The sequence below is a fragment of the Cibotium barometz genome, chromosome 34 (genome assembly GCF_041138505.1).
Source record: "Cibotium barometz isolate CiBa-2024 chromosome 34, ASM4113850v1, whole genome shotgun sequence".
In the NCBI taxonomy this organism is placed as follows: Eukaryota; Viridiplantae; Streptophyta; class Polypodiopsida; order Cyatheales; family Cibotiaceae; genus Cibotium; species Cibotium barometz.
This window is the reverse complement of record NC_141079.1, coordinates 51175436-51188623: the sequence shown is the minus strand read 5'-3', so window position 1 is coordinate 51188623 and position 13188 is coordinate 51175436. Positions and strand designations below refer to the sequence as shown.

Here is a 13188-nt window from a genome sequence, read left to right as displayed (position 1 = left end):
CCGGTGTAGTTTGTTCTCCACCTCATTGAGGTTGGAATTGAATGTCTTCTTGTTCTCCTTGATTAGTGCCTTCATTGCCGTCTCGAGGGCCTCGAGCTTCTCTTGGAGACTCGGGGCCATTCCTCGAGATTACTCTACAACCCTTTCCGCAGGCAGGGAGGAGAGAGAGAGAGAGAGAGAGAGAGAGAGAGAGTTATGTTGCTGCCTTGGGGGCCTGAGGAAGGGTGGGTGGGAAAAGGGAAGCGGAGGGGCTAGCAGACAGGCAGATGGGCAAGCATAGTGGGAGAGAAGGCGGCGGCGAGCAAGGACGCGAACAACGGCAAACAGAAGGCGTCGACAATAGCGAAGCGAACAGGGCGGCGAGCAATTGCGGGCAGCAGGCGACAAGCAATAGCGAAGCGAACAAGGGCGGCGAGCAGTTACGGGCAGCGGCGGGCGGCGAACAGTAGCGAAGCGAACAGAAGAGAGAGAGAAATGAAATGAAATGAAATGTTATATTAACGTCTTCTTCCCTCTTGCTTCCTCTCTCTCTCTCTCTCTCTCTCTCTCTCTCTCTCTCTCTCTTCTGTTATATTAACAGAAGAGAGAGAGAGAGAGAGAGAGAGAGAGAGAGAGAGAGAGAGGAAGCAAGAGGGAAGAAGTGATTAACACTAATCACTTCCAAACCCTAACCCTAAGCACACCACAGATGCTAGATTAGAGTTGCAAGAGAAAGAAAGAGAGAGAACAGTCCACTTCTATTGCACAAATGGGAGGATGAGTTACAAACAACAAGAGAAATTGGCTTTTATAGTTCCAAGCCTTTTTCCACTAGGCCGCCCGAGAGTAAGTGACCCGGAGCGCCCAAACATAGTTACAAGGCTTTTCTCTATGGTTTGGCCAACTGACCAAGATCCTCTCGTCTATCCTTCGAAGTTCAATACTTGGGAGCGTCTTTAGGGCGTTTCCCTCATCAAATGACGGGATTTACAATATATAGTGTCAGCGCCCATTACATAAGTGTGCGGACATAGTTGTCGTAAGAATGTGTTAATCAATATGTGGTTAACATACTCCCCTTCCTAAAGTCGATTGTGTCCTCGTGATCGGTGAGAGGTTGTGGAGGCACGCTAGGAAGTGTCGCACTTGGTTGGTGCTCTAGTCTCTCCGGAAATGAGAGAGGATGGGAGAATTAGGAAGATGGAAAGAAGTTAGTGGAGTACTAGCAATTAAGTATCTAGCTAGTTGTATGGGCTCTTATGAGTTTGCTTTTTTGTATATGTCTAGTAGTACTCGTTATTTTGTTTTTTGTGTTTTTCTTATGTGTCGCCTTTGCAGCGGGACATCCTCATTATATGAGTCAGAGTACTTGAATGAGTAGATTAGCACGGAATACTTAATGACTAGTATCCAAGTGAAAGGTGATATTATTAAGGAGGGGTTAGTAAAACAATGGTGTTAGTAAGCAAGTGGCAAGGGGAGAATTTTGGAGGGACAAGGAGGTAACACCACGCATGGAGACTGCTTGCGATCTGAGATGTTGTATGTCGATGGCGATGTACATGAAGCTCTAACATCTTTGTCAAGACACCGTTATGGGTATCTTGGCTTCCGTGGATGTTCAGTCATCAGGTTGCGGTATTCTCTCTGTTTCTTTGTGTGCTTCATCTTCTTCTGTCATTGGAGCTCTGGGATCCTGTGGTGATAGGAGTGGTAGTTGATGGCGAGGATTCAAACATGTGGAGCCGAAGAAGAAGTTAAGGGTAGAATTGATTAGGCACGAAAAACAGTTATGGGGGTGAAGCAGAGGTGATGTAGAAGATCCAGGCGATGGGTTGTACCATTGACTAGGCTTGTGCCCACCATGGTCCCCTCATCCAGAGATGTACCTGGATGGCTATTGATTATGAAGCTGTGCCCGGTGTGCGCATAGGACAGAGCCCAGTGAGATTTGCAGGTGTCGTGCATAAGCGAGAGCAAAAGGTATGCCCGTGGTCCTAATCACGTAAATCTTAATCGCCTAGGGATTCTTCTTTCTTCTTTTTTTTAGTTTAATGGTCAGCACTGAGTGGCCCATTTGGCGAGATGTGTGAGCTTACCTTTGAGTTTATCTTTAAGTTCAGCCGTTTGAAGCACTGCCCCTTGGTTTGGTGACGAAGTCGAGGGGCGGGGTGGAGCTTCATGGACGAGGCTTCATTGGGGAAAGGGCTAGGCGAGTTGAGCTTTTGAGTGCCCGTGGGTTGGGTGGGGGCAAGTCCGTAGGTCGCCAAACTATCTTCGTCGATTGGACAGATACTGGCTTGGTTGGTGTGGTTTGGGCGAACTGTTGAGAGTGAAGCCGTGGGAGCCAAATGATGGAGTTCCCATCATGGAAGCCTTGAGGTTCTAAGAGACCTGTGGTGGTCAAGGTTGTAGAGTTGAGAGGCAATGTCAACAACGAGGCTTGATTGTCATTGGTGGATGGTGTCAACAGTGGCTGATTGACCGGCCACTGGTGGTCGTTTCTTCATGCCAATTGATTTGGCAAGGAGTGACATCAATCCACTCTTTTCCAATGATAATTCAACCTTGGAGTGCCCCTGCATCAATGACATGAAATATGTACTCCGACTGGTTATTCCCTATAAAAATTTAGGAATGAAATACCCAACACTCGTTATAAACACATTTCATGTGAAATTTGAATATAATTGTTTTCTTTTGTTAGTGTGGGTTTTCCAAAAGCTTTCTACGCCTCAAGAATATGAGATTGGTGTGGACCAGAGGATATATGTAAGCTTACCACCGTTGTAGACCATTCTCGGTCGAGAGTCCAATCCATATTCTTAAGAGGTGGGTTGCGTTCTGGTGGCAATTCAGTGGCAGTGGAAGACTTTACCAGTTATTGTGGGGGGTGTGAGAATACCCTTTGTGGAAGCAATTGGTGGGGACATAGGATCACATTCGAGGCACTCTCCGCTCCAAAGGATCATTGTTATACCTTGCCCTAGGGAAGCTTGAGGGTGGCTGTGTTGTCAACGGAGTTGATTGTACTTGTAGCATTCTAGACCCAGCTTCCTCTGAGGATGACTGCTTCTTTTATCTCACATGTGGGAACCACATAGAACTTACAAGCCAATGGGTTAGAGACAATATGTACAGTTTGTGTAAAGGACCTAAGGCTTTGTATGCGTTGTCCACCCAGCAGTTCAACTTTGGCATGGGCAGTTTTAAGAGATGGTTTGCCCAGAGAGACCCATGTTTCTCCTAGCAAAAGATTATGGCTAGCTGTGGGTGACAACAAGGTATATTTCCGTTGCATATTTCTACCAAAGGGAAAATCTATTCAGACCCTAAGGGTGGTTGTTTCAAGTTGGGGAGCTACACTTACATCGAGGGTGTTAAGCGAGGCAATGGCTTGCCGTTTGGGAGTACGAATTGTGTGCCAAGGTTACAATCTCGAAGGGTGTCAAGTGTAGCAAGGATTTTAAGCCAATTGTGATGGACTTCGTCACTATTGACAGAAGCGACCGTGCATGGCACCCGCGTGTCATCAAGGGCTTGATGACAAACATCGCAAACCAAGAGATCATTGCTCTTGGTGGTGGTCACAGAGTCTTCGGCAAAGGGAGCTTTGGCCATGGGATGTGAGTGCTCGGTATATAAATTAACCTTGAGCGTTTGAGACCCTTTGCGGAGGTAGAGATGATGCGTGCCCCAATCATGGATCACTTGTATTTGTCGCATGAAGGGTCCACCCAAGATGTTGTCATATGCGGCATTATGAAAGTCCATGACTACAAATGTGAGGTGGAATGTCACAGACTTTTACCTTGAGGTTATGCACTACGCCCAAGGATTTTATAGATTTCCCATCCGCAAGCTTGATCACGAATGTGGTGGGATCAAGGCGTAGTTGGCCCCAGTTTTCCCAGCATGTTTGTGTGAGGATGCTTACATCAGCACCTCCATCTAGGATGCCTTTGACTACATGTCCATTATAGGAAATGGGCAAGGCTGCGTTGGTGTCATTACCCTCAAAGTAGTGGCCCAGCGCATTTACGCGAATTGTGGGTGCGCTTTTAGGTTTTGGGTTGTGGTGGTGGAGTAAGTCTGGATGATGGAGCTCAGATTCATCCGAGGAATCTAAGGTAGCGCCCTCCTCCATAGAAGCCTGTAGTTTTCTTTCCACCTGCGCTCGCGCTGCTCGCCCCTCACCTTCCCTCCCTCGCGTCCCTTTCCTTCCTCCCCCCGCCTGTCATCGATTCTGCGCCCCCCCCCTCTTCTCGCCATTGCGCCCCCCCCCCCCCCCCCTCTTCTCGCCATTGTGCCCCCCCCCCTCTTCTCGCGTACTCGCCCTCTTGCGCCCCCCCTTCCTCGCTGCTGCGCCTCCCCCCTCCTCGCCATCTCGCCCCCCCCCCTCCTAGCCTCTTCGCCTGTTCGCCCCCCCCCCCCCCCCCCTTTTTCGCCTCTTCGCCCCCCCCCCTCTTCGCCTGTTCGCGCCCACCTCTCTTCAGCAGCGCCCCGCCCCCCTCCCTTTCGCGTTGCTGCCGCAACCCCCCCCGCTGGGTTCTCGGCCTCATCTAGCCTGGGGACCTTTAGCGGCAGGCCCAGCTCGTAGTTTTGGAGACTGGCAGACCTTCTGCAGTCTCCCAGAGGAGATCCAGGTGGAGAGGCTGAGTCACTTCAGAGGGGGATTGATTATGAGGGATGATATTCAGGAGGCACTCAAAGAGGAGTGGTTCACGCCTCTTGAGCCAGTGGCCCCACGGTGGATGGGAGCCTTTACACAGTTGGAGATCCTAATTGCAGTCAGAGCTTGCACTGAGGATGGCGGTTGCCTCTACTATGAGATTCAGGATGAGGGCAGACTCCAGAGAGTGGAGATGGAGTCGCCTTTGGTTGCAGAGTGCACCTTTCAGAGGATTCGGGTAGTGGCCGCCGCTTCTCGGAAGTGGCATATTGACCCCGACCCTGCAGATGTGCTCCCGGATTGGCACATATGGGCATATGCAGCGCGCCCTTTGGCCCGGCTACAGTGGGACCCCGGGGAGTACGAGTGGCATGATCCTTATGCATCCCTTGACAGAGATTACCTTTTTCCAGTATACTGTTCGGCTGGGGCGGCATATTTTGACGGCGAGGAGGACGGTCTCTCCAGCGGCAACGGGGCATTGGCGGCTGCAGGGACTCTCACAGGAGTTCCTGGAGGATTTTTGGGCTCGGCTCTGGGCTAGTCGACAGGCCCGCAGGATCTCGACTTTTCAGTGGGCTGGTCGCCCATAGGGGCTCAGCAGTTGGCACTTGGCTTGTTTACAGCGGTCTTCCGGCGGCCTGCGTCCGATGCGGCCACCCTATGGAGACATAGAGACGTTGCCTTTGGGATTGCCCTCAGGCGCAGCAGATTTGGCTGCGGATGCTGCGTATTCTGGCTCCCCTCTCTCCAGAGGGTATGTTTACGTGGGGTGCCGCTGCTTGGTCGACCTCGTCAAGGCCTGCGATGGGCTATGAGATGGAGCAGGGCAGTCAGGCCATCAGATTTATTAGGGGCCAGCCTCGCCTGGTTCCGTCACCGGATTTCTCGTCCGCCAGCTGGACACAGGAGAGGGATTTACGATGGGAGCTCCTCAGCAGCCTCACCATCTGGTTCACCTTGAGGGCCCGGTGCTTCACGGCCTTTGAGGGGAGATTGGAGCCACCAGCAGAGACTGTACGGGGGATTTGGCAGGAGTTGATCCACACCCTGCGAGGACAGTACGACCGCATCCGCCGGGGAGACTCGGATGAGGCGATCTTGCGGCACCAGGCCTTTCACACCACTTGGCGTTGTGGCCCCTTCTACACCTTACACACGGGATCCCCCCGTTGGCACTACAGGCCACCTGTTTGGCTCTTCCCCCCCCTATTGTATGATTTAGCCTCTCAGTCCACTGTGCTGATGCTTGTATTTTGCAGCACCTAGGGAGAGTCTCCCGGGCTGCCATGCTGTATTCCCTGCTCTTTTCCTCTTATGAGCAGGAGAGATTTTTTGTAGCCCTACGGGCCTTTTTTATATAACTAATGAAAGGATCTTTTCTCGGAAAAAAAAAAAAATTGGACTATCTTTTAACAAGGTTCCAATGGGCATTTGGATTTGGGAGGAAAGGAAGGCAGAGAGGCCGGCCAGGTCACGTTGATGAGTAGGAGCTTCTCGAGGGGCCGGGCCTTGATCATAGGGTGGACCAGCAATAGTATATGGAAGTTCGATTTGGTCCTTATTTGACAAGGGTGGAGGTCGAGATTTCGTGGCCGTAGCAGGATAAAAGACCTCAGCAAATTTGGTGTGCGGACCTTATGAGTCGCTGTCATAGTGTGTGTCATTGTTCACATCGAGTTATTCGATGTGAACGTGGGATTTGGGCTTGGCCGTTTGTGGAATAGGCACTGGAGGATGAGAAGGCACACAAGGGAAAAAATCTTCATTTGTTAATATCATGTTGGCAAACGGATCTTCCTCGGCCTTGAGCATTTGCGGGGGCTCCTGCCTTACCTGGTGCGGAAGTTCAGGTTCAATGCGAGACGGCGCGCACTCAGTCACACTGGGTCAAAGATTACAAACCACCCTAACTCCGAAGGGGAGATTGTTGGGTAGTATTTGCAGTTTCTTGTGTGTGAACACTCCCTATTAGTGTTTGTGTGTGTGAACACCTCTTAGAGGTGAAAGTATGTAAGTGTGTGTGAACAAGGACTTATAGCCACTAGAGTGCTTGTGTGTGTAAGCAATGATGTCATTAGTTTAGCCAAGTGTCACTGCCCCATGAGTAAAGTGTTGAGAAAGATAAGGCATTCAACCTATAAAAGCAATGTACCTTGTGACATTGTACGATGAAATTATCTGCTTTCAGTTTGTTACATTTCACACTCTCTCTCTTCTGCACATACACTATGGATGTCCATGACCCTCCATAGCTGCTGGTTTGCTAACCCTAAGGCTAACATCTTTTACTTTCTTTTGGTCTTTTCCATGGCTCAATATCGCATAGAACCCTTGTAGGACTTTTGGTCTCATAGACCCATTGGGTCTTTTGAAGACAATAATCTCTCTCTCTCTCTCTCTCTCTCTCTCTCTCTCTCTCTCTCGGATGATCCGCAGCAAACCCACATGACATTGTCCGGACGGAGTTTGCTGTACCTCCTATGCTAGTAGAGGCCCTCTTCCAGACGACGATCTGCTTCATACAGAGGATCAGAGATATGCCATCACATCGACTCTCACATAGAGCTTTTGAGGCGTCTAGGCAGCTCGCATAGAGTGGAGATAGGAGATCATGGTATTCACAGATGATACAGTGGCTCACTCAGCATGGTCTTGACATAGATCACTTGCCACCTTTCCAATATGATATACATGCACCACACATCCAGCTCTCTCAGAGTGAGAGGAACAGAGTCCTTCGGCAAGATTTATGGCAGCGATACACTCAAGAGACTTGGATTACACCCAGTCAGCCTCTACCGCCGAAGATGCTATACTTCAGAGATCAGTTTATGCATATCTCAGCGGATGGATTCATACAGAGACCTGGATACATGGATGTGTACATGCCTCACAGTGCCCAAGTGGTGATTGGCCAGCTCAGAGTGTCATCACACCAGCTTGAGATTGAGGCAGGTAGGGCAGCACGGATCCCCATAGCAAAGAGGATATGCAGACTATGCCAAGAGGAGGTTGAGATTCAGTTTTTTTTTGTTCAGTACTTTTTCATTTTGTTGGGATGACAGAGGATACCCCATACAGGTACTCCGATTTGTCTCATAGGCCGAGTTCGGTCTTTTGGAAGACGTTAATAAAATCTTTCTTTCTTTCTTTCTTTCTCTTTGTGGAGTGTTGCCATGGTGGTTAAAACACCGGTTCGAGAGACCCCAGGTTCAAGTTGCATTCCTTGCATTCTCGTGCCTTTATTTAGATCATATGGGGTCCGCTGGCTTGTTGGCGACAACGTTGAAAGCCTGATCCCATCTCACCTATGCAGAATTGGTAATTTGAGAGCATTAAGTCTAGATCATATGTGGCCACTGGCTTGGCGACAACGTTGAAAGCCTCATTTCATCTATTCTCTGCAGAATTGAGAGCATTAAGGCTTTGTGCTTTAACCAAATGTCTTTGGTCTATCCTGTTGGAGATGCAATTTAGACTTCTAGAGAGAACCAGCTGGATGGCTAGACCAATTCGTGGAACACCTCAGTTAAGTGCACTTGCACAGGAACACAACTCGGATGGGTGAACTACCAGGAAGTGGGAGAATCCATGTTTCCAACACGTCCTTCATGCTAATTGGCACTCTCTGTATCCCTACAACCCCACTTAGAGAGACCATCAGCACCCTCTGCATTTAAACACACCTTGCAGGGTCATAAGGAAACACTCATGATGATCTATAACACCTCCATGAAATCTGCAGGACACCCTTTCCTTTCTTAGTCCCACAAGTGCTGTCCATCTTGTGATCTAAATCTCCAAGATACCCTCAAGGACACACTTCCCTTTGTTAGTCCCTCTTAAGAGCTGTAAGTCCTATCCCCACTTAGTGTAGCTGGAAAAAAACACTAGATGCATGCATGGACCTCACCTCTACTCGTTAAACTCCAAGTTTCCAACACGTCCTTCATGCTAATTGGCACTCTTTGTATCCCTACAACCCCACTTAGAGAGACCATCAGCACCCTCTGCATTTAAACACACCTTGCAGGGTCATAAGGAAACACTCATGATGATCTAACACCTCCATGAAATCTGCAGGACACCCTTTCCTTTCTTAGTCCCACAAGTGCTGTCCATCTTGTGATCTAAATCTCCAAGAGACCCTCAAGGACACACTTCCCTTTGTTAGTCCCTCTTAAGAGCTGTAAGTCCTATCCCCACTTAGTGTAGCTGGAAAAAAACACTAGATGCATGCATGGACCTCACCTCTACTCGTTGAACTCCATCTTCGTCCGCCCAAGTACGATGAGGAATATGTTGTCTGGCTGCACGATTACGAGTATCCTGTCCATAGCCAGTAATGGGTGTGCCGATCCTCACTGTCACCTGCATGCATTCATGCCCATGTTAGGGGTCGGTTGCAAGCCACACACCTACAGTAGCTTGCTATAGCCTGCTAAAACTGGCTAGAGAACCTGACTATCACTCTGAACTCTGTTTAATGCCTTGTTGAAAACCTTATACCTGGAAAAAGACATGGCCCATTAGTGGAGCTTGTAAGCTATGGTATGCGTGCAAATCCAATAAAAAAATTTAAGAAAACACACAGGAATGACTCACTCCTTGGGTTCGAAAATAAGCTCCTTGAATACTCCATATGCAGCGAAACCAGCGACAGCAAAACCAAAGCAAATGATTAAACTGTACGAGGCACCTTCTACAAAAGTAACAGGTTTTTGAGGGATTTTGTCTGTGATAGAGTCGAAAGGATCTTCATCCTGTGCAGCAAGATCCCTTCTTGTAGTCTGCAGTGGAGAATCCATATTTAGAAAAAAGAATAAAGATGCAACACATTTTAACTAGTTTTTCACCTTAGGGATCATTAACAAAATACATGGCTAGTGCATCTGAGCAAAATAAATAGAAAATAATCACATGCACTCGTTTATGCAAACACATGCATAACAATAAACCGCATATGACTCAACTGGACACATGAGAATAGCTCTTCTCGGTCTTAAATGAGACACATGTTTGCAACTAGCAGCCATTGATGAGAGGATTGAATACAAGAATCCCATTCCTATAACCTTGGATTCACTGAGCTGCTTATAAAAATGTCAAAACAACTTTGAAGGTTTACAATTCCCACACAAGTCAGTGAATTCGTATGATCATCAGAGGATTAATTCTGCATGTTTTTGCTGCCTGTGGATGATGCAAGCAAAACGGAAGCCATAACAGTGCACTGTTGAGAAGGGTTTCATAAACATTTCAAATGAACATTTTTTTTTTCAAAAAGAAACTTCTATTAAGTATGAAAAAGTCATACAACAATCACAGCTATAAGCTGGAAAAGAATAGAATCACCCCAAATATGTAAGGTGATTTCAACCACTGAGGAGCATCATGATGCCATGAAAGACCCGTGGGACTAGAGGAAAAGAAGATGCCATGGTCCCACTCCCGCAAAAATATCACGCGCTTTTGAGTACAATGAACATTTGGAGTATGTTTCAAGTATATGTCAAAAGGAGTGCTGCACAATCAACGTGAAAATTGCATAGATCACCAAAAAAAAAACCCAAATATTTCAAATCTTAATTATTAAACCTGTAATCCCACTAAGCCTTGGGTAAATACTATATATACCTTCATAAGATTGGTATATATCCATGAGGTGATAGCCCAAGAGGTGAAGGTGTTTCCCTAGGACCAAGAGATCCTGGGTTCAAGACCCCCAAGGTGTTTCCTCAACAACATCTCCGACGGGGCGGGCAGTGAAAAAATCATAACTAAAGGAGGATCTTGTGCCTAAGGCTAGTCGGGGAAAAAAAAATTGGAATATATCCAACATTACAAACACAAACACTAAAGTTCAACTGATAAAGGAACGACTAAAACAAGAAACTTAGCAAGCTCTGTGTCACATGCACCCTACACTATGGTGCTCTGTGACACTCGCTCAGCATTCAATGTAATATTATACATCATTAATACCCTTTTTAGGTATTTGTTGTATACCGTGGCCCCATTGTGAGCGCCAATCCAAGACATGTCAAGCACAAGCTACATAGGTCTTCTTCCAACCTTAGGTGTCAGGGTTTGTCCCTTAACCCACTTGGAGAAGAGTCACACGTAGGTCACCTTAGGCTAGGGCACATCTAGGTCAAGCCTAGAAGCATATAGAAGAGTCACACGTAGGTCACCTTAGGCTAGGGCACATCTAGGTCAAGCCTAGAAGCATATAGAAGCATGTAAAGAGCATCTAGGTATGCACATGGGCATGGGTCAGCCGATAAGGCAGCCCATTACATGGGCTTTGCCTTGTCTTGATGCATAGCATCATAGATCCCTCACACATACCAGTCGGCCAGCATAAACACCATATATATTCAGTCGGCCAGCATAGATCACTATATAAGAAGCACCTAAATCATTGTATAAATCATCTTATACTGCAAAAGTTCAATCAAGGATTCAAGTCAACATGTGTGATTAAGTTCCCTCCGGTTCTTGGGGCATACAAATCAGCCTCAAGCACTCCGTGCTTCAATCCAAGGCAGCATAGAAGATCATGTCATCTTCAACCAACATATGTGCATATCCTCAGCAGTTCAGGATTTTGCATAAGTCACTTCATAGTCTTCAACAGTGCTATTGGTTCAACCTGCGTTCAATCTTCCTCGTCCTTGCGTTTGGCAGTCCACAGTCATCATTCACATCATTGTACAAAGTTCTCCAAAGTAATGCAAGCAAATACTCTTACTTGCATAATGTGGTGTCAACTCTCATCTTCTCTCTCAACTCTTCTCTCTTAAGTCAAATGGATTGCATAAACTCACTAGTTTAAAGAAGGCTTTGTTGCGTGTTACAATGGTCAACCTATTGCATGCTACATTGATATCAGAGTTGCAGGTTGTGACCCAACTTAGCTACCCAAAAGTGAGAGCATCCCGTGGATGGTAAAACTACAGTCAAGAAAAACAACCCTAGCCTCCACAATGTTAAGAGAGACTTCTTCAGAAAGCTACAAAGAAGATATGAAAGGAGAGATCAACAAAGAAGCAGCAGCAGAAAAAGCCAAAGAAAAAGAAAAAAAAAGCCAAAGAGGAAGCTGCAAAAGCCAAGGAAGCAATCAAAGAAGATAAAAAGCCAAAAGAACTTTCAAAGTATAAAAGATTATTCCTCATCATGGAGCAACAATGTAACATGCAGTGGAATTATGCGTAATGAAGGATCCTGACACACAAGTCTCACACCACCTTCTTTATCCTGAGTTTCGCGAGTCTTTAGCAATTCCCTTTATCACTTCAAACTTTAAGAGAGAGAGAGAGAGAGAGAGACATCTGTACACCTTATTGGGTCCCAAATTACCCATTGAAGAGCCCCCTCCTATTGCTAGGAGTATTTGCTTTATTATCTTTGAAGAGAATGAATGGGGACTGACTTTGGACTGAATGGGGATTGACTTAGGCCAAACGCAAGACCTTTGAAAGACCAAGAGTCGGGTTGTAGAAGCACCAATGATGACCGATCTCAAGCCTATACACTCTTCCAATGGAAAGTAGGAAGGCTGCAAATCTAAGGCTGAGAGAAGGGGCTGATTGGGATTGTTCTAGGCTGTGTATATGCTGAAAATGAATGAATGAATGTGTTTTACCTTCACCGATAGGTCTGCAGCAAAACGATGATGTGAGTGAATGCTGACAACTGTATGTATGCTGAAAACGCAAGGTACAGAAGTGCTTCTACTAGCTGAATGCTGTTGATGCTGCGTTTTGATGATGGAGGACTGAATGCTTCATGCGTTGATGCTCCTTGTGCTGAAGGGAAACGCTTGACTCCAATGATTATGATATGAGATGAATGATGTAAGGCTGAGCTATTCATATGCCTCTCATGTGCAAGTCCGCTGGCTGAAAGCTGGCTGACTGCAACATGTCTTGCATAAATGGATAATGTTGATAATAATATGGTAAAAATGCCAAATAAATGCTATAAAATATGGAAAAAATACTGGATGATATTCTGAGTCTTCTGCTTTGATCTAGATGGTCTATATGCATATGGGATGAATGATATGCAAAATGCAAACATGCTCTGATGCAAACCCTAAGACTTCTACTAACTCTATATACATGAATGATTCTCTCCAAGTGGGTTAAGGGACTTTGACTGACTGACTGACTCTCTAAGGCTGAGGAATGACCTACGTAGGGTGCACGTGACATTCCCTCCTGCTTAGCTTGGCGGCAGGTTCATGGCTTCCAAGTAGTCCGCCAACAACTGGGGGCACTCTTGAAAGAACTCTTTGTCTAGCCAAACTGCTTTGTGAGTACCTCGATCTCGGAACTTTGTATAGAACTGACGTTGTCTTCGACCGGAACCATGCTTCCAAGGATGAAGAAGGATCTGCTCAGGCTCAATGACTTTTGATTCGTCTACCACGTCTGGCTACTATTCATCTAAAACATCAAACACTTCTGGTCCAACATATGGTTTTAGCCAAGAAACATGGAAAACATCATGTATCGTCCAACAGTTAG

At 46.8% G+C, this 13188-nt stretch overlaps 1 protein-coding gene across 1 annotated transcript in view; it reads right to left on the bottom strand.

The window, feature by feature from the left end:
- Positions 1-13188, bottom strand: part of LOC147619157 (putative mitochondrial import inner membrane translocase subunit TIM21) — a 39430-nt gene that overhangs the window by 14930 nt on the left and 11312 nt on the right. Inside the window, exons 3-5 of the mRNA XM_086774557.1 lie at positions 9260-9444; positions 9115-9163; positions 8906-9025 (exon numbers count right to left, since the gene is read on the bottom strand). Of these exons, the coding sequence (XP_086630683.1) occupies positions 8906-9025; positions 9115-9163; positions 9260-9444 (354 nt within the window). The remainder of the gene's footprint in view (positions 1-8905; positions 9026-9114; positions 9164-9259; positions 9445-13188) is intronic.